Consider the following 19038-nt stretch of genomic DNA (forward strand, 5'->3'; position numbering starts at 1 on the left):
AATCTTTTTTTATAGACTAAATCGTATTTAAACACACTAAGGAAACCAAAGAAATGACGTTGGGCAAGTTATCTAACTTCTCTGTGTCTTGTTGCCGTATATCTAAAGTAGAGAGGGTACAGTCTACTTCAAAGGGTTGTTGTGGGGAAAAATGAGACAATGTATGTAAAAAGCACTTGTCAAGGCACCACAGCTGGAATAGGTAGTATTATTGTTGTTATCATTGTTGGTTAAGGTGAAGATCACTGCCATATGTGAAGAGTTAGCTCCTATTTACCAGGTCTTTCTATGTCAGGTTTTCTTTGGGCACAGTGTACAGCATCTGAGGTCGGGCACTTTGAACTTGGTAAAATTGGGCTATCTCATCACTGCCATCCACAATACCCATATTTTGCTGTTATTATATTTTAGCCAAGTGCATGTCAGTGGAATTACAGACACAGAAGAAGAAAGAATTAAAGAAGCTGCTGCTTACATAGCCGAGAGGAATCTCCTTGCTAGAGAGGAAGGAGTCACAGCAGCCAAGCAGTCCACAGTATCCAAACAGTCCACGTCCGTGCTTCACCAGGAGGAAGGTTTTGAGAAGTCAAGGAAAGTTGCAATTCGAGAAAAGGCAGAACACCTGTCACTGAAAAAAACGGTAAAAAAAAAAAAAAGACAATTTAATATAACTTACAAAAGTAGAAATGCTACCACTATATATAAAGTAGATAACTAGTAAGGACCTACTGTATAGCACAGGGAACTCTGCTCAATACTCTGTAATGGCCTATATGGAAATAGAATCTAAAAAAGAGTGGATATATGTATATGTATAACTGATTCACTTTGCTGCACAGCAGAAACTAACACAACATTGTAAATCAACTATACTCCAAAAAATATTAATTTTAAAAAGTAGAAATGCATGTAACATTGTGTATATGTGTGTTAATATAGATTAATTAGCTTCAAATGAAGAAATATGTGGTCTTGCAGAGAAACAAAAGAAGGAAAAAGACATCAAAATGTATAGGTCAAAGAAAGACACACTTAATATTTAAATTCTGTGAAATTTTAGGTTCTATAGAAATTAAAGTTCTTGAAGAACCTTAAGAAATCCACCTTAGAGAAGTAAAATATGTTGCTCAGGCTTACAATGTTAAAAATTAAGTGATGTGTCTGTTTTCAAAAGGGGTGAGGGGAATTCGTTTGAAATGAATGCAAAAGTAAGGCTCCAAATGAAAAAAAATGATCATTTTGATTTCTACATTACATTTTTGTAGCATGTTACTTTGATTTCATAATATGTTGATTTTTTTTTCAGTTAGAAGAAACCGAGGCATACCATAAAAAGTTGAATGAAGATAGTCTTCTCCATGCTCCTGAATTTGTCATTAAACCTCGTTCCCACACTGTTTGGGAGAAAGAAAATGTAAAATTACACTGCTCTGTAGCCGGCTGGCCAGAACCTCGTCTCACATGGTATGCTATCGTTATGAAAATTTCTCATAGAATTGATTACTCAAAGTTAATTTTACCTCTTGTGAAAACATGTGGCATTGTGAATATGCAAGGGTCAGTGAAAGCATCTACAAATTTGAATAGATTTTTTAAATAGTGAAGAAAGAATACATGTATGGAAGGAAAGAAGAGTCTTGCATCCATTACGATTTATTATGATACTCTATAATCATATTGTACAAATGGGTCTTTATCTTATATAAAGTGTTAAAATTTAGTCAGCATATTTATTTGGTATCATTTTGTGATGAGAAGCAATACTGCCTTTTTAAAAGTAATTAAGATCCAGAGGGCTCCATCTCTACTCCTCACATGAGCTGAGGTCTTAATGTGTTTTCTAAAGCCAAACAAAAGAGGGGATGGTATGGGAGCTGTTACGACTATGGGGCCTGAAGAAATTTTTGCTCCGTAACGAATAAGCTCCCCTTTTTTCCATCCATTATATATCCTATTGCAATTGTCAATGACTTTGTGATCCCTAAACTCAGAACTCTCCCATCATACGGCATGAATGTCTGCCACAGAGAGCAGAAGTCTGAAGAGGATTGTGAGCCAGTTTTAAAAGGCGTTTTCCGTCTTCTTCTCCGACGGGTATTTTGCATGCAGTTCTCTTATCCTTGGGAGTGGCGGTAAATATGCCCTATGTCACAGTAGAAACACTTCACAGAATAGCACTGTCACCCAAAGAGCGCCTGTCTCTTCCTCTCTTTTCTGTTATTTCTAATGTTCTTTGGACACCTGGCTAGTGTAATGAAGGTGGCTGACAAGATAAACTGCTAGCTAAGGTTATTCTTACGGAGCAGGTGGTGAGTTGTGTTTTTTTAAAACTCACCTGTGATATCCATCTGCCTGTGGTAATATTGGATTTGCTTACAGTTTTTCTTGTATGTAAACTCTTTCCAGGGTTCTTGAGTTTGAAAACCAAAGAATAAAACCAAAGCCAGCTCTATATTACCAAGGCAAATAATTTATAGTAAACAAAGGTGAGAAATGTAGGAACATATTTAGATGAAAATGAAGTTTAAAAAATCAATTTCCAAGCTTTAAAAGTATAAGAGTATACTATAGTAAGTTAGGAATCAATCCATCTTTGCCCCACCTTTCTCTCTACCTATAGAGTTGCACAAATTGGCCTATCAAAGGGACATTTCCTCTTAAAAAACTGATTATTTCCCACCTCAGAAAAAATCCAAACTTTCCTGTAGAAATACATAAAGAATAACAATTTTTTAGCTCCAAGAAATATTACTTGAGATTCACTTTGTTATAAAGCAGAAACTAGCACACCATTGTACAGCAATTATACTCCAGTAAAGATGTTTAAAAAAAAAAAGAAATATTACTTGATGAGTAAAAAAAATTCTCATCTTTCATGAATTAAGATGTACTACCAATAAACGAATAATTGGAGTCCTTAAGTAGATATATTTATTACACAGTGTCCTATCTCTGTTTTCCTGATTTTTAAACATCAGAGTTAAAGATGATTTTCAAAAGAATACAAAGTAATCTCTAGGAGGTAAATATTAATTTCTTAAGCATTTATTTATTCTGTTAAATACACAGCAACTAGAACACAAACATGCCATGTACCACTGATGGTGTTACTAAGCCAGAGTAATGGGGTTCTACAAAGGCAGAGCTCTAATTCTGTTAGAGATTAAACTCATTACATAGTGCTTTGTGGGCTGAAAAAGGAGTGATTTAAAAACAAACAAAACTAAGCAAATGAGTAAATATGTTGATGTTAAATAAATAAAAACAAACAAAAAAGATTAAAACGCCACAGAAAAAATATGAGATGACTAAATTGTCAACCCGTAAAACTCCAGTCAAATGGGAAAATAGAAATACTGTCAGTTTTTTGTGGGTTTTTTTGGCTGCGTTGGGTCTTCGTTGCTGCATGCGGGCTTTTCTCTAGTTGTGGCGAGCAGAGGCTACTCGTCGTTGTAGTGCGCGACCTTCTCAATGCGGTGGCTTCTCTTGTTGCAGAGCTCAGGTTCTAGGCGTGTGGGCTTCAGTAGTTGTGGCTCACGGGCTGTAGAGCGCAGGCTCAGTAGTTGTGGCGCACGGGCTTAGTTGCTCCGTGGCATATGGGATCTTCCCGGACCAGGACTCGAAGCCGTGTCCCCTTCATTGGCAGGCGGATTCTCAACCACTGTGCCATGAGGGAAGCCCATGCTGTCAGTTTTTAGTTATCTTCACTAATGGGGCTGAGAAGAAGTATGATTGATCCCTCAAATCTTTCACATTTAGCTTTGAAGTATTTATTTCCTTAACGTATGAATTTTATGGCCTAGGGGTTCATTTGAATCAAAAACAAAGGCACAGAGACAAGATTTGTCTCAGGTACGATTGGGAGGCTGTTTGGGAGGCTGTCCGTTGACTGGAGCAAACCTTCTCTAGTTCCCGCGACCCCTTTTGTGCTTGGAGAAGTCAAATCCATTCTGTATCAAGAATTCTCCCAGTAGGGACGGATCAGACCATTTCACAGAAAGTCCTGTTGCCTTGCAAGTCAAGTGAGAAGTAAATATGAAAACAAAAGAGCCAGTGGACCACTAAAAAAATAGTTCACCTTATTTAGCAAGCAAGATTTGCCCCTGGATAAAGCTGAAATTTGGACAATCAGCTAGCAGATAACTGAAAATTGGCTGTGGCAATAAATAAGGTCAGATCCAGGTTTTGTGGGGCATAAGAGTTATACAATTTGAGGAGTACTTTTACAAAAAAGAATATAAAGTTAAGTCATATGCATTAGACACAGAGCCTTATGGGAACCCATGCTGATGAGAGACCCTGAAACTTGAGCTTCACTGGTTTCAAGGTAAATCCACCTCTGAGAGTAAACTTCCATGTAGGATTGATTATAGCTTGTTGGGTATGTTGCCTTTTTAAAAATAATCATGAAATGAAGCTCTAATTTACTTTGCAAGCTGCTGGTCCAGAGTATGCAATCTTCAGTGAGCATCCTTCCCCTCAATGAGCAGGGAATCCACGACCTAGCAAGAACCACGGTTGGTGGTGACTAATTTGCTGGCATTTATGCCTCTTTGGTACCCAGCTGCAGCTTCCTGGGCCTGACACTGCGTATAAGTATGAAAGAAATAATTGAAAATGACCTTACTGAATAGAAGAAGGGAAAGTACAGAAATAAGTGTGTGATGCTGCTGCGGGCAGTTGTGATGCCTCTGCTTGAAGCCTTTAGCTTTCAAAGCCATGTGTGCCTGGGGCCTGGCTCCCTCAGACTCCTTTCCAAAGAGGGTTCAGTTCCAAGTTTCCACTGGGCACCCTCAGGTCATGGTAACCCCTGAGGTCTCACAAATGATATCAACACACAGCAGCTGCTCTTTGGCCAACCCTGCGTACTGACTAAATCTGTCTGGATGGAATCTAGAGGGTAGCCGGGGAGCGCTCACTGACAGGCGCACCCATCATTCATCAGGGCCCGGTGTGGAGACGCTGAGCAGCACTGCCCTATTTCCAGCTCACTTTCCGAGCAGAAGGAAGCCTGTGGGCTTTGCGTCCGGTAGAAAAGTTAGTTGTAGATGACGCTGCTGCACCACCACAGTGAAGCAGGCCATCCCGAAGGAGGGCTTGTCAACAGAGAAGGAGAAATCTATATGTGGTGAAAAACCAAAGCTGTTTTACTTAATAGGCTATATTTATATAATAACTTGTTTAATAGGCTATATATTGGTTTAAAAGGGGAGGAAAAACATTTATGTTTGTATCCATATTACTTGCATAAGGAAGCTCTGGAAGGCTATGTAAGAATCTAAGAACAGTTAGCGGTGGGGAGGAGCTGGGCAGAAGGCAGACAGGTTTGAGGAAGGAGAATGTTTCCCGGGCACCCTGATATTTTCTGGTCCTTGAACCATATGCCTGTATTGCCCAGTCAAATTGTAAAAACTATGTGAAATGAGGGAGAAAAGTTCTCTTTAAGAGAAGGAGAGAATTGCATTAATTTTACACTTCTTTTTTTAAAATAAGAGCCAGATTTAATTGCATTTTGAGCCCAAAGTCTAAATCAGTTTTTTCAATGGAAGCCTGGATTGTAACCTGCAGGGAGACTCACACAAACTCCCTGGAGCAATGTGTTAGTGTTAGTGAGGATTAGTATTAGTCTAATGCTCACTCAATACCCACGTTTTCAGATGTGTATGTGGTTACTGGGCTAGATCCTCACACAAGACACTTAAAAATACATATTTGAAATTCTTCACATTATCCCTGAAGTTATTGTCAAATAGACAAAGATATTTGTCATTAGGCATGATAAGAGTTCAAAACCTGGGAATAAAATAGTACGAGAAATGTATCTTAGGAAGAGTCCAGAGATTTGGAAAAGCCTTAATCTATTTTTGCAAATTATGTGAATTCACAAATTCCATGATAGAATCATGTATTGAATTTGTTTACAAGATTAGAGTTATTCACAATGTATTTAAATTTAGCAATTACTACCATATTATCTTGGGAAAACAGCCTGAATTTAAAATAGTTAAAAATTATTTATAATTACTTCCAGAGTAATTTGGGATTTTATTTTAGATTTTTCTTATTTATTTAAGTCCAAATTCTATGCTAATGGAATAGCCCTCTCTCAGCTAATTGGTTTTTAAAGTAACAGCTATTTATTCAAAACAGTAGGGTTGCATTCTAAGTAGCAACCACACTTGTAGGGGTATTCAACATGAAAAGATCATTTTGGCAGGCATTATTTGCTGACAGAGAAAAGTTAGAGTGAAGCCCTTTTGTTTGACCATGCTTTACACTGCCAAAGAGCTTTCACTGTAATCCCTTCTTATCAAAGTCAGCCCAATATCCAAACAGACATTTGTTTGGAGGAATTAAGTGTGTATTTTACACACATACATGAAGGGTATTATTCTAGAAATACTTGTAACAGAAGCTCATTAACTAGTTCATAGACTCTACATGAAAATGATAAGGAAAATGGTGTACATCTAAATGTTCACAGGAATTTCAGAAACCCTCTGACAAATAACCCCAGGGTGTAGATAACTCTCCAAAATTAGCCGATGACTGGCCAGTTTGGAATTTCATTTTCCAGAAGTAAGAAACTGTGAAGCATATACAGAGCAGGCCTCAAATCCTACTTTTCTCCCCTGACTTGATGGTGAAAACAGCCAATCGCAAATGACTCTGAACCCGAGTGCCTTGCTAGGTGAATTCCTTGGAGAATAGCATTGAATCACTTCCTCACTTAATCCATGTCTGCAGCTTTAAAACACATGCTTCTTACACTGACATTGGAGTTCCAGTGGAGAGAATGGAAGCTCCTCAAAGTGTGTGTGTGTGTGTGTGAGAGAGAGAGAGAGAGAGAGAGAGAGACAGAGACAGAGAAGCCATGGCTGTTTAGTTGGGGGTCGGGGGATGGGGGGAAGGCATTGAGGTGCTAAGTCGGATTGGACAGAAGGACAAGGAAGGTGAAGAAAGCCTGGGAGCTGCAAATGCTGTTTCAATTCAAACTTTATAGAAATATGAACAACGTTTTTGGTCAGAAGCCAAATCGAGTGTCACTCAGTTGTTTGGTCAAGTAGCACCTGCCACACAGAATTGGGTGTCATATTTCTCTTCTTATGTTAGAAGGAAATACTGAAAACACCACAGCAAAGGAGAAAACTGAGCAAGAGGGAGCTTCTGGGTCAAGTGTGAAATGACCTAAACCAATTCAGTCAGGAGAACATGCTGATTAACATGTTCTACCCTGTCATTCATCAAAGCAAGGAATGTTCCAGATTAGGAGCGGCCGCAGATTTCTTTTTACACGCCATCTCTGATCAAACAGTCCCGTCTGCCTGGAGCCCTGTGGGGAGACAGCTAACTGAGGCTGCTTCTGGGCTGTGAGAAACAGCTAGGGATGGCTCCCAAGGGTGGGTCAGAAGGCTGTGCCCCTACACCTGCTACGCAGCTGCGATTCCTAAGCCAGTCCACCCTCCCGCTTCACATCCTAGGGAACCGGGACACAAAGAGCCTCAACACACCTTCTTCACAGGCACTTATTTTAAATTATCTGTATCATGAAGGATGGATTTGTCAGAACTCCGTTCCTTTGGCCCCAAATCAGGAAGCAGAGTTAAATCTATGGTGTTACCCAATAACTCTGTTCAATCCAGTTTAGCAAACACTGAGTGCCTAATATTTGCCTGTGATGCCTACTTCCTTGAGAGTGGCAATAGAAGTAAGTACAGATCAGACACAATCCCCAGCTTCAAGGCACGCACACCTTAGTAGAAGTGACACTTGTCCAACCATAATTTGATAAATGTTGTATATTTCCATTTGAACCAAGTAACACCAATGCGGACAGGCAGGAATGATATTGTATGGGATTTCAAGGGAGAGATTATTGAAGAAGTGACATTTGATCAGAGCCTTGAAGGACGAGTTGGGATTTTGCTAGGTGGAGAAGGAGAATGGTACATTTTTTAAAGTATAAAAAATGATGCATTTTAGGGACATAGGGTGCACGTGTGTGTGTGTGTGTGTGTGTATGAGTGTACAAGCTGGGGAGAGGTAGGGACTGGCTGAAGATTATTTCCTTTCTTTCTCTCCCTTTCCACCACTTTCCCTGCTCCCAAACCTCCTTATAACCATGTCCAGAAATCTGAAGAAATAAAATGCAGCTAAATAGAGAACAGCTGGAAAGTGGAAGCATCCCATGTTGTCAGGAGCCAGACTGCCTGGGTGCAAATCCCAGCTCTGCTGTTCTAGCGGTGAGAGCCGGGGCAAGACACTTAACCTCTCCATGCCTGGGTTTCTTCATCTGGAAAATGCTACTACTTTACCATGTTAAAAGTAGTACCATCTCGTGCGGTTGTTGTGAGGATTGAATTTAAAGCACTTGCCTGGCTCACAGTAAACACTCTCTGTCCGTTATGGTTATTAGCATTATTTGCGATGTCTGCACAAGTGAAGTGGGGTGTCTGAAAGGGAATCAAATGAAGTCCAGCTCCTCTTTGGGACAGAAAATGGCTTAAGCAGAAAAGCCTGGTCCAGCACTATAGCCACTGGCTACTGAGAACCTGAGGACGTGGTGAAGAAGGTGCCCCTTGCAGACTCAGGAGACAGTGTCTCAGGAGGGGCCCCTCCATGGAGCCCCAGCCTCTCAAGGCTGAGAGACTTCACCAAGGATGGCCAGTCATAAAAAGGGAATCTTTCAGCTCCTATTTGTCAGTAGTTTTCTTTCATGATTGATATTTTAAGTTCTTCTAAGATGAGAGCCATGCTTGCTCACAAAAGAGTAAAACAAATATAATGAGCTTTCAATGCAATGACAAGGTTTTGAACTACATGCAAGAATGTTAGTGGGAAGAATGTTTTGCTTTCATCCTACACAGACAGCCAACAAAAAACCCACTCAAAGCCTTCCTCTCTGTTGTGTCAACAATAGGCAAGTTTTTGTTTTCTTTTTTTTTTAGATCTTCTATTGAAGTATCATTTACACATTAAAAAGTGCGTATCACATATAAATGTAGAACTCTGATGAATTTTTGTAGACTGCATACACCCAGGTAACCAGCACCTAAATAAAGAAACCAAGCAATTTCAGCACCCAGGATGCCTCCTTAATCCCCCCTGCCCTGCTCCGCTCCGGGGGAATCACTCTCCTGACTTCTAGCGGCATTAATTAGTCTTTTCTGGTTTTGTACTTTACATAAAAGCAATCATTATACTCTTTTGTGTCTGGTTCTTTTCACTTAACATTACACATGCAAGATTCAACCACATTGCTGTGAATGGCCAACTTCTTGAACGTAATTTTTGTAATGGAGGAGAGGAAAGCACATTCATCAAGAAGTTTTAGGTGAGAAGCAGTCTAGGAGCCGGCCTGCAACCTGTTGGGGAGGCTCTTGTAGCCGCAGCCGCCAGAGCATCCGCTGCGACAGACACCTCCGGAGGGATCCAGTTGGGGAGGAAGCAGAGGTGTCGCTGGCCCCGGCCTTTGTCTGGACACTCAAGGGGGACTACAGGTTATGGGTGCTACATGTGTGCTTTCAGAGCAGCAATGTGAGGAAGCTTGAAGTGGGATGGCAGGATGGCCTCATCCTTATGACAGTAACTCCAGTGGTCCAGAGAACTGGGATCGGAAATTGAATAATAGACATCGTAAACTTTATAAACATTCAAGTACTCCCTCACATGTTGCCAAGGGAGTTGTTGACCACACCAAAATGAGACTACTTGGTGACTTGATCTCTCTCAATGAGAGATCAAGAGATAGACGAAGGTCAAGTGACAGATCATGAGATTCATCTCACGAAAGAACAGAATCTCAGCTCACTCCTTGTATTAGAAATGTTACTTCTCCAACATGACAGCACCATGTTGAACGTGAAAAAGATCACAGTTCCTCTCATCCAAGCAGTCCTCATCCTCAAAAAGTCACCTCCAAATGGTTCCAGTAGCAGTGCTGGGAACAGCAGCAGAAACAGTAGTCAGTCAAGTTCAGATGGTAGCTGTAAGACTTCTGGGGAAATGGTGTTTGTGTATGAAAATGCAAAAGAAGGAGGTCGGAATGTAAGAACGTCAGAACGAGTGACACTAATAGTGGATAACACTAAATTTGTTGTAGACCGATCCATTTTTACTGCTCAGCCATATACAGTGTTGGGCAGGATGTTTGGATCTGGCAGAGAACATAACTCTACATGTCCCAGCGAGAAAGGAGAGTATGAGGTGGCAGAGGGGATTGGCTTTACTGTGTTTCGAGCTATTCTGAATTACTACAAAACAGGAATAATCCATTGTCCCGATGGCATATCTATTCCTGAACTGAGAAAACCATGCGACTCTCTTTGTATCTCTTTTGAATATAGTACTATTAAATGTAGAGATCTCAGTGCCCTAATGCATGAGTTATCAAATGATGGTGCCCGTAGACAGTTCGAATTTTACCTGGAAGAAATGATTCTGCCTCTCATGGTAGCTAGTGCCCAGAGTGGGGAACGTGAATGCCACATAGTGGTGCTTACAGGCGATGATGTGGTTGATTGGGATGAAGAGTATCCACCACAAATGGGAGAATAATATTCACAAATTATTTATAGCACAAAATTATATAGATTTTTCAAGTACATTGAAAACAGAGTTGTGGCCAAATCAGTTTTGATGGAGAGGGGTCTTAAGAAGATTAGATTGGGAATAAAAGGTTATCCAACCTACAAAGAAAAAAGTAAAAGAAAAGGCCTGGGGGCCACCCAGAAGTGATTTACAACTATGTCCAAAGACCCTTTATTCGAATGTCTTGGGAGAAGGAAGAAGGAAAGAGCCAGTGTGTAGACTTTCAGTGTGTAAAGAGTAAATCTATCACCAGCCTTGCAGCAGCTGCAGCTGACATTCTCCAGGACCAGCTGGTAGTCATGCACCCAACTCCTCAAGTGGATAAGCTCGATATTCTCCCTATCCATCCCCCTTCTAGAAACAATGACCTCGATCCTGACACACAGAATCCGATGCTGTGATGGTGATGTTCCTTGAAACCATAGCGTGCTACTCTTCACAATGCTGCTGCACTCTCCTCATCCTGCACTGCAAGGCCACTCTCTTCATTGTGAGATGCACAGAACAGTGTTTAGGATATTGCAGTGCAGACTTTTTTAAAGACCAAAGGTAGCTGAATGGTTTTGTTTTGTTTTGTTTTTTGTGGTACGCGGGCCTCTCACTGCTGTGGCCTCTCCCGTTGCGGAGCACAGGCTCCGGATGCGCATGCTCAGTGGCCATGGCTCACGGGCCCAGCCGCTCCGTGGCATGTGGGATCTTCCCGGACTGGGGCACGAACCCGTGTCCCCTGCATCGGCAGGCGGACTCTCAACCACTGCGCCACCAGGGAAGCCCTGAATGGTTTTTCAAATGAGTGCAACTCTAGCATCTTGAGGTTCCAGTTATATAAATGTATTGGTTTACCAGTAGGTTTGTGAAATTGGTTCTTTGTATGGGGGAACAGTCCTTTTTCACACATCTAGATCTTTTCAGAAGTGGTGGAACTTGGCAGCTGGGGTGCTTTCCGTCTAGATTGATATTCATCACACCCCAGATAAAATGTAGAATATTATATAGTTGCATTTTATATATGGTGGTTAAGTGGAACTGTTCAAGCCATTTTAATAATTGTGAGGCACAATATAATCTAAATAAGTGCTTCTATCAAAGTATTCCTTCAGTAAAATGTGTATAGTTTGCTGCCCATGATGAGCAAAAAATGAGTGTCATTGGGCTTGTCTGAATGATTAGGATGAGATTCAATGGCCATATCTCATCAGTTATCTCCAGTGCCGTTTTCATCCTTTTCAAGTGAGTCACATGCAGGGAATGTGAACTTCAGGTGGTTTATTATCCAGTCTGCCTTACCCTTAATCTGTTCACAGATATTTATTTACTAATGATTTTTTTCGAGTTATGAGATAGGAAAATGAAGTGTTCGCTCTTCATTTACTAAATGATTGTTAACTCGTTTTTCATCAAAATAAAATTCCATTGTTTTAATGTTAAAAAAAGAAGTTTTATAATATTTATAATGCGTTTTATTTGCATTTATTGAACAGACCCCGCAACCGACCTCAGTGCTGTGTTTACAGGTGTTCCTTCAAGAACAACAGTTGTGTGTGTGTTGCTTTTAATCATGAATCTATTTACACCTCAACTTACTTCACCTTGTTTCCATTGTCTCATAGGTATAAAAATCAGGTGCCAATAAACGTCCATGCACACCCTGGAAAGTATATTATCGAAAGCCGATATGGAGTGCACACTCTGGAGATAAACGCGTAAGAGACACGTTTGAGACATTGCTGTGTGTATTGCCCAGCAATTGCATAGGGTGGCAATTTGTGCTCCAGTTAATGACTGTCCCCTTTTCCTCCCAATGCAGCATGATCAGGATGGGGGACAGTCCCATACGTTGCTTCTTGGTGCACACCGAAGAGCGATAAGCATGACACTCTTACCAAGCCCACGTTACCTCCCAAAGTGATCTTACTTGAATTTAGTCAAAGACGATGAGGAAAAATTCATTTGTATCTATTTATCCTTTTATATACTGGAGAGTTTTTCTTAGACATTAGTAAGAAAATAAGTTACATAAATAGACATTTATATTCAGTTATCCTTTCAGAGTTCCAAATCTATGCCATCACTATACACTTTTGCCTTTAATCAGTAAAGGCCAATGAAGTTTGGGGTGGGTGACATTGAAAGTAAGCTGGACTTAGAGAAATTGTTCTTTCCTTCAGCTCACCAGGAACTGTGGGAAACTATGGGCCCACCCTGTCAGCCTGTAGATGGACGCAGAGCCTGACATTGGGATGTTTATAAAGCAAGATCAAAAGCAAAATTTGAAAGCATAATCCACATCAAAATTTCCAAGTTTTCAAAGGTTTCTCATGTCTCCTAATGTGGTTTTGAAATCCAAGCCTAGTTATGTGGATGAAAAAGTTAAACAAGCTCCCAGCATTTTCGGTTCAAATAAAACCATGACATGCTGAGATGTCAAAGTAAAAAAAATTACGTCATTCTGATCTCAAGAGATTCGTAGCCTTCTCAGGTCAGAGCAGTTGACACAGGTGATGCTGGGCTTCAAGCAGAAAAAACCCTGGGACTCTGGGGCTTTCGCCAAGCATTGACCCCTTCCTAAAGTTACATCCATTCTGCCAGTCAGAGATTCTACCGAGGCGGCAGCAAGCTATGTGGTTGCTTTCTAATTAAATAGCTATGGGAAAGGCAACTGTATTGACCCTCCTGGGGTTCTACTGATGTCTGTAGATTTCAACAAGAACTAAGATATTACAAATGAAACTAAACCCAGACAAACAATGAAGAACACGAACACTGGCAGTGATAAGACACAATACAGCCTTCTTTGAAATCTTAGCCTGTTCATCTCTGTGTGAGATCCTTCTCTCTACTCCATTATTAACGACATCCCAATTTCTGCATTATAACTTAGAGGAACTTCCAAATGGCACTTCTTGTGTTGTTCTGTGGGCCTGAACCTTAGCAGAATTGAAAGTTAAATAACTTATTTGTACTTCGAGGCTAGAGCACATTAGACTAACCAGGATCCGTTTTGTGGCTCAGGGAGTCTGTGGGCCTCTATAAGAAGAGGCTGTTTCTTTGTCTTTTCATCACCCTGTAGCCCCCCAGACTGAAACCCGCCCTGAGGGAGGCCCCAAGGTGCTAGGGGTCTTACCTGCTCCAAAGGTACATGGCTGGACATTTCCTGCTCCTGATACAACTTTAGACCAATTTTTCATCACACTGTTCACACTGTAATTTATATGCTTGACACTTTGTTGACTCTTTTTTTTTTTTGGACATTTTAAATGAACCCAGGCTAGGGTCACGGTGGACTATAGCTGTTGGTAGTTAGATCTGTTGGCCTATATAACACACCACAGGGTGCTGGGTCAGAGAGAGTAGCTTTATCAAGAGTGCCAAAGAGCTATGTGTCAGTCAGTGATTTGCCCTGTGCCTTGTTAGCAAAGAGATCCTTGATGAAACAGCTAGCAATTACATCGGTCCTCTGTATCTGAGGAAGCGGAACCCGCCGATACTGAGGGCCGACTATTTTACACCATTTTATTAAGGGACTTGAGCATCCGCGGATTTTAATATCCATGGGGGTCCTGGAACCAATCCCTCGCGGATGCTGAGTGACGACTGTACCAGGAGTGTCACTGCACTGGGCACTCATTTCCATCCGTTCTTTCAGATGCGATTTTGAAGACACCGCTCAGTACCGGGCCTCGGCGATGAATGTGAAAGGAGAGCTTTCAGCATATGCTTCGGTTGTGGTAAAGAGTAGGTTTGCTGAACTTGTTTTATTCAAAGTGTATTTTTAAAAAATTTATTCTCACTGCTAAAAAATAAAGTCAAGGAACAGTTGGCATGCTTTTCTGCTTTCTCTTCTAGGATATAAGGGAGAGTTTGATGAGACTCGCTTCCATGCGGGGGCCTCCACCTTGCCCCTCAGCTGTAAGTTTAAAAGTATATTTGCTGTGTCATCTCTGTACAATACTGCATAATAAGCTGTTCCATAATGCTGAAATAAATACATAGTCTATATTATAATATATGCTAGTATGTGTGTAATACTACCTGTGGTTGGTTTTATTTTTTCAGATTCTTTGGTTACTATATTCTCTTTCTGCATCTAATTGCTTTGTTCTGGTTTTATAAATGCCCAGATGTGACAGACTAAAAAGGGTTTTAAGTCTTAAAAGCATTTAAAATGCTTTTAAGTCTTTCTGTGTTTAAATTGAGAAAGATCATTACACAAACCTGTGCAGAGTGATTTAACCACACACACAGACAGACAGACAGACACACACACACACACACACAGTCTGGACTATATCAGAGCAGTTTTACTCATTTTTAAATATCCAGTTCAGTATCAACTCCTTGAGAAATCCATGTCTGACCCCATTGCCACCCCAGGCCCCACCCACTCAGAGTTTGGTGCCCTCGGTGAAGCTGTGGCACCTTCATAAGAGCATCTATCTCACAGGACACTGTTAACTGTTCTCTCCCACTGACCCATGAGACACTTGAAGGCAAGGCTGGACCTTTTATCTTTAAACCCCAGCACCTGATGTAGAGTAGTATTTGATGATGAATGAATAAATACATTAATTTATGAAATGCAATTTAATGAGGTCTAAATGTGGTTCATAACAAATAATTAACAATATCCTGATCCATAGTAGTTTGTAAATTTGTGAACTTCAATCATTTCATCTATATCAGAACTTCTTTTCATGGGAGGCAATAAAAGTAAAATCCTTATTGTTGTTCAAGTAATTGGATGCTTACACTGTTCAGACTGAAAAAGGTAGTCAAGCCCGAACTTCTTATTTTCCAAACATTAAAAAATAAGTGGTAGTTTTAAAAATGGTTAATGAAAATACTTTCCCATGGATCAATTTTTCACCTAACTCATTAGTTTGATGTCTGTAGATGACCTACTCCATCGACTTCATGGAATGGCTCCTAATTTTAATATTCTAAATTGTAATCATTGGTATCAATCCCATGGGCAAGAGGGGATGATGGGTGAGAGTGAAGGAGGAACACATCCCAAACCATGTCCTTCCCTATCATTTGATTTACATTGAGATAGAATAGCTGGGAAATTTGAAACTATGACTTATCCCCAGTGTCCCCAAGATTGGCCTCTTGGTCATTCTACAATCCTCCACACGTATCCTGTTCAGTCCTATTTCTATATCATCATCCATGTTTTTCCCATTCCCCTCTTCTCCATCAAGCCAGAGTCTGAAAGCCCAGCTCAATCTAACCTCTCTAACTTCTTAATCTTTCAGAGCCTCCTCTGGCTCCTGAGTTGAGTGCAGTTGTTCCCAACATAGAGAATGGAGGGCTCTTATTCATTAATTCAACTAGTATTTATTGAACATCTACCGTGTGCCAAGTACCAGTTTAGGTGGTTGGAGTATGCTGGTAAATATCATGGATAAAGCTCCCTGCCCTTGGTTCTGCTCCAGTAGTTAATATGTATTGATCAGTTGTGCCAGACTCTGTACTAGGACATTTTTTTTTTTTTTTTTGAGCTGGGAGCCAGCTTTACTGGTGGTTTGCAGTTTTGTTTTGTTGTCTTGGTTGCTCCGTGCAGCATATGTGATCTTAGTTCCCTGACCAGGGATCGAACCCATGCCCCCTGCAGTGGAAGCTCAGAGTCTTAACCACTGGACCTCCGGGGAAGTCCCCTAGGACATTTTTTATATACATTGATTCATTTAATGCTCTCCAAAGCTTATGAACTGGGTGCCTTTTTATCTGTGCTATGCAGATGAGGAAGCAATTTAGAGAGATTAAATCATGGGTCAAGACCACGCATAATAGTAGAATAGCGACTAGTAACCTGGTCTTTTTAATTCCAAACCATATTCTAAACCAGGGGTTGGCAAACATTTTCTGTAAAGGACTAGATTGTAAATAGTTTAGGCTGTGTGGGTCTGTGTCACAACTATTCCACTCTACCACTGTAACACAAAAGCAGCCATCGGCAATAGATAGATGACTGAGCATGGCTGTCTCCAGATAAAACCTTACTTATGAACACTGAAATTTGAATTTCCTATGACTTCTCCCATGTCACAAAATATTATCCTTCTTTTGATTTTTTTTCAGCCATTAAAAAATTTAAAGACCATTCTTCATGGTACAAAACAGGAGGCAATCCAGAGTTGGCTCACAGATTTGCCAACCCCTGACCTAAACCAGGCTCTCCCTATAACCCTTATCTCTACTCCCTGAGGCAGCTTTGAAACCAGCCCAACTTCCCAATAAACAAGATCTGTTCAAGTTGTTTTGCGTTTTGATCTCAGTAGGACATCATCATATAAAAATGGGGCAGATAGGACACATGCTTCAAAGAGAAGTCATTTCCCTGTTGATGAGTGGTTGCCTGGGGACACACAAAGTCAAGTCAACCCCATGTATTGGTTGAGAGCACAGGCTCTGGAAACAGCCTGCCAGTGTAAATCCTGGGTCTGCAGGGTGCATATGGGCAGTTATTTAGTCTCCTCGTGCTGCTGTTTTCTCATCGATAACATGGGAATAATAATGGTACTTACCTGATAGGGTTATTATGAGGCTTAATTGAGTTGATAGATATTAAGCACTTGGAACAATACTTGGCACAAGGTGAACTCAATAAATGTTAGCTTGCATTTTCAAATTAATTCTACGAGGTCTTAGGAAGAGAATTGAAATAGGGGAAAAAGGGCTTAAGTTTTAGAGTTGGGCAGTTATACATTTGAATTTCAGTTTCACACATGATACCTTTGAAACCTTGGCGTTAGCTATATATATTTGTGAACTTCTATATCCCCACCTGAAAGAGAGGAAAAACTAGTAACTATGCCATGGAGTTTTTGCAAGGATTAGATGACATGTCAAATGTGAAGTTCCTGGCATGTAGGAAGCCATCAAAAAATAGTCATTATTGGGGCCTCCCTGGTGGCGCAGTGGTTAAGAGTCCGCCTGCCGATGCAGGGGATACGGGTTCGTGCCCCGGTCTGGGAGGATCCCATATGCCGCGGAGCGGCTGGGCCCGTGAGCCATGGCCGCTGAGCCTGCGCATCCGGAGCCTGTGCTTCGCAACGGGAGAGGCCACAACAGTGAGAGGCCCACATACCGCAAAAAGAAAAAAAAAAAGTCATTATTTTCCCAGGCCCTTTCCTTTGAGAAAAGAGAAAATAAAACCTAGGAGAGTTTATGATGTAGGTATTTACTCAATCTATAAATAAGATATTTCTAAGAATGGTATTTTAAACTTTGTTTTCTCCCATTGATATTTCTTGTATTTTTTTAACCGAGATCATCAAAGAAGCTGAAGCCACTTACTAAAAAACTCTATTTTTATGAGAAATCGAGATGGCTATTAGTTCCAAGAGTACAAGCAGTAAAGTTTAAATGAACTCAGAATCTAACATTTTAATGTGCATATATTGCAGCTATATTTAAGTCTAAGCTAAATGTGGTGTTCATTTACATTTTATGTAAGGTGTTAAACTTGACCTTTTAAATTCTATTAATTATAATAGTAAAAATAAGCATTTAGCTTATCTGACCAATGAAGCAAGAATTTCCATACACAGAATTTCCATTTCAATATAATGATATATGTGAATATGCTACCTACTTCTTTTATAAGACTTAATTTTTGCCCAGATAAGTCACTTGATAGGTCTGTTGTGATTGCTTTCTGCCTGTGCTTATTAAAATGCTTGTGTCTCTTTGATGACAAAAAGTAAATTACTGATGTTTGTTTTTGTTGTGCCCAGTTGCTGTGACCCCTTATGGTTATGCGTCCAAGTTTGAGATCCACTTTGATGACAAGTTTGATGTGTCTTTCGGGAGAGAAGGCGAGACGATGAGTCTAGGCTGCCGTGTAGTTATCACTCCTGAAATTAAGCATTTCCAGCCGGAGATCCAGTGGTACCGAAATGGTGAGCCTTACTAATGAATTCTCACTAGGTTCTTATTTGCAGGTCACAGCCTGGGCTTGGCCCCAAAGCATGAATGTCCACAAGACTGCAGTTCGCTTTACCAGGGCTGGCAGAATCTGAACATTAGAGGACATAACCTTTTGGATGTTACAAAAGCTTTTACACATATATCAGAGTAGCAGAACTTTTGCAGTATATTTGTGGAGATTATAATTTCTTATCACCAAGTAATATAGGGAAAGGATTACAAAAAAATGTATTCTCATTTTGCAAGTTGGATGTATATTCATTTTGTAAGTTAATTTTATTTGGTAAAATAAAGCAGAGTCCAGTGAAGTCCAGTGGGACTATGGAGCATGCCTATTGGTCCTCAGGCACGGTGGGTGGTGGTCACCATGCAGTTGGTCTGAACTTCAGTGCATGTGTGGGCACCGGGCAGTCTGGGCCATCCCAAGGCCATGGCTGAGACCAGGACCTGGGCCCAGAGTGAAACCAGTCACGGCAGCAGTAGCGGCAGCAGCAGTAACATCGCTGGACAGCG

General features: G+C 40.7%; 1 protein-coding gene and 1 pseudogene across 1 annotated transcript in view; both read left to right on the plus strand.

Moving 5' to 3' along the window:
* Positions 1-19038, plus strand: part of MYOM1 (myomesin 1) — a 139081-nt gene that overhangs the window by 31625 nt on the left and 88418 nt on the right. Inside the window, exons 4-9 of the mRNA XM_060118589.1 lie at positions 412-640; positions 1307-1464; positions 12201-12293; positions 14237-14325; positions 14437-14499; positions 18333-18497. Of these exons, the coding sequence (XP_059974572.1) occupies positions 412-640; positions 1307-1464; positions 12201-12293; positions 14237-14325; positions 14437-14499; positions 18333-18497 (797 nt within the window). The remainder of the gene's footprint in view (positions 1-411; positions 641-1306; positions 1465-12200; positions 12294-14236; positions 14326-14436; positions 14500-18332; positions 18498-19038) is intronic.
* LOC132503027 (BTB/POZ domain-containing protein 10-like) lies at positions 9558-10991 on the plus strand (annotated as a pseudogene).

The sequence above is a fragment of the Mesoplodon densirostris genome, chromosome 15, assembly GCF_025265405.1.
Source record: "Mesoplodon densirostris isolate mMesDen1 chromosome 15, mMesDen1 primary haplotype, whole genome shotgun sequence".
NCBI classification, from domain to species: Eukaryota; Metazoa; Chordata; class Mammalia; order Artiodactyla; family Ziphiidae; genus Mesoplodon; species Mesoplodon densirostris.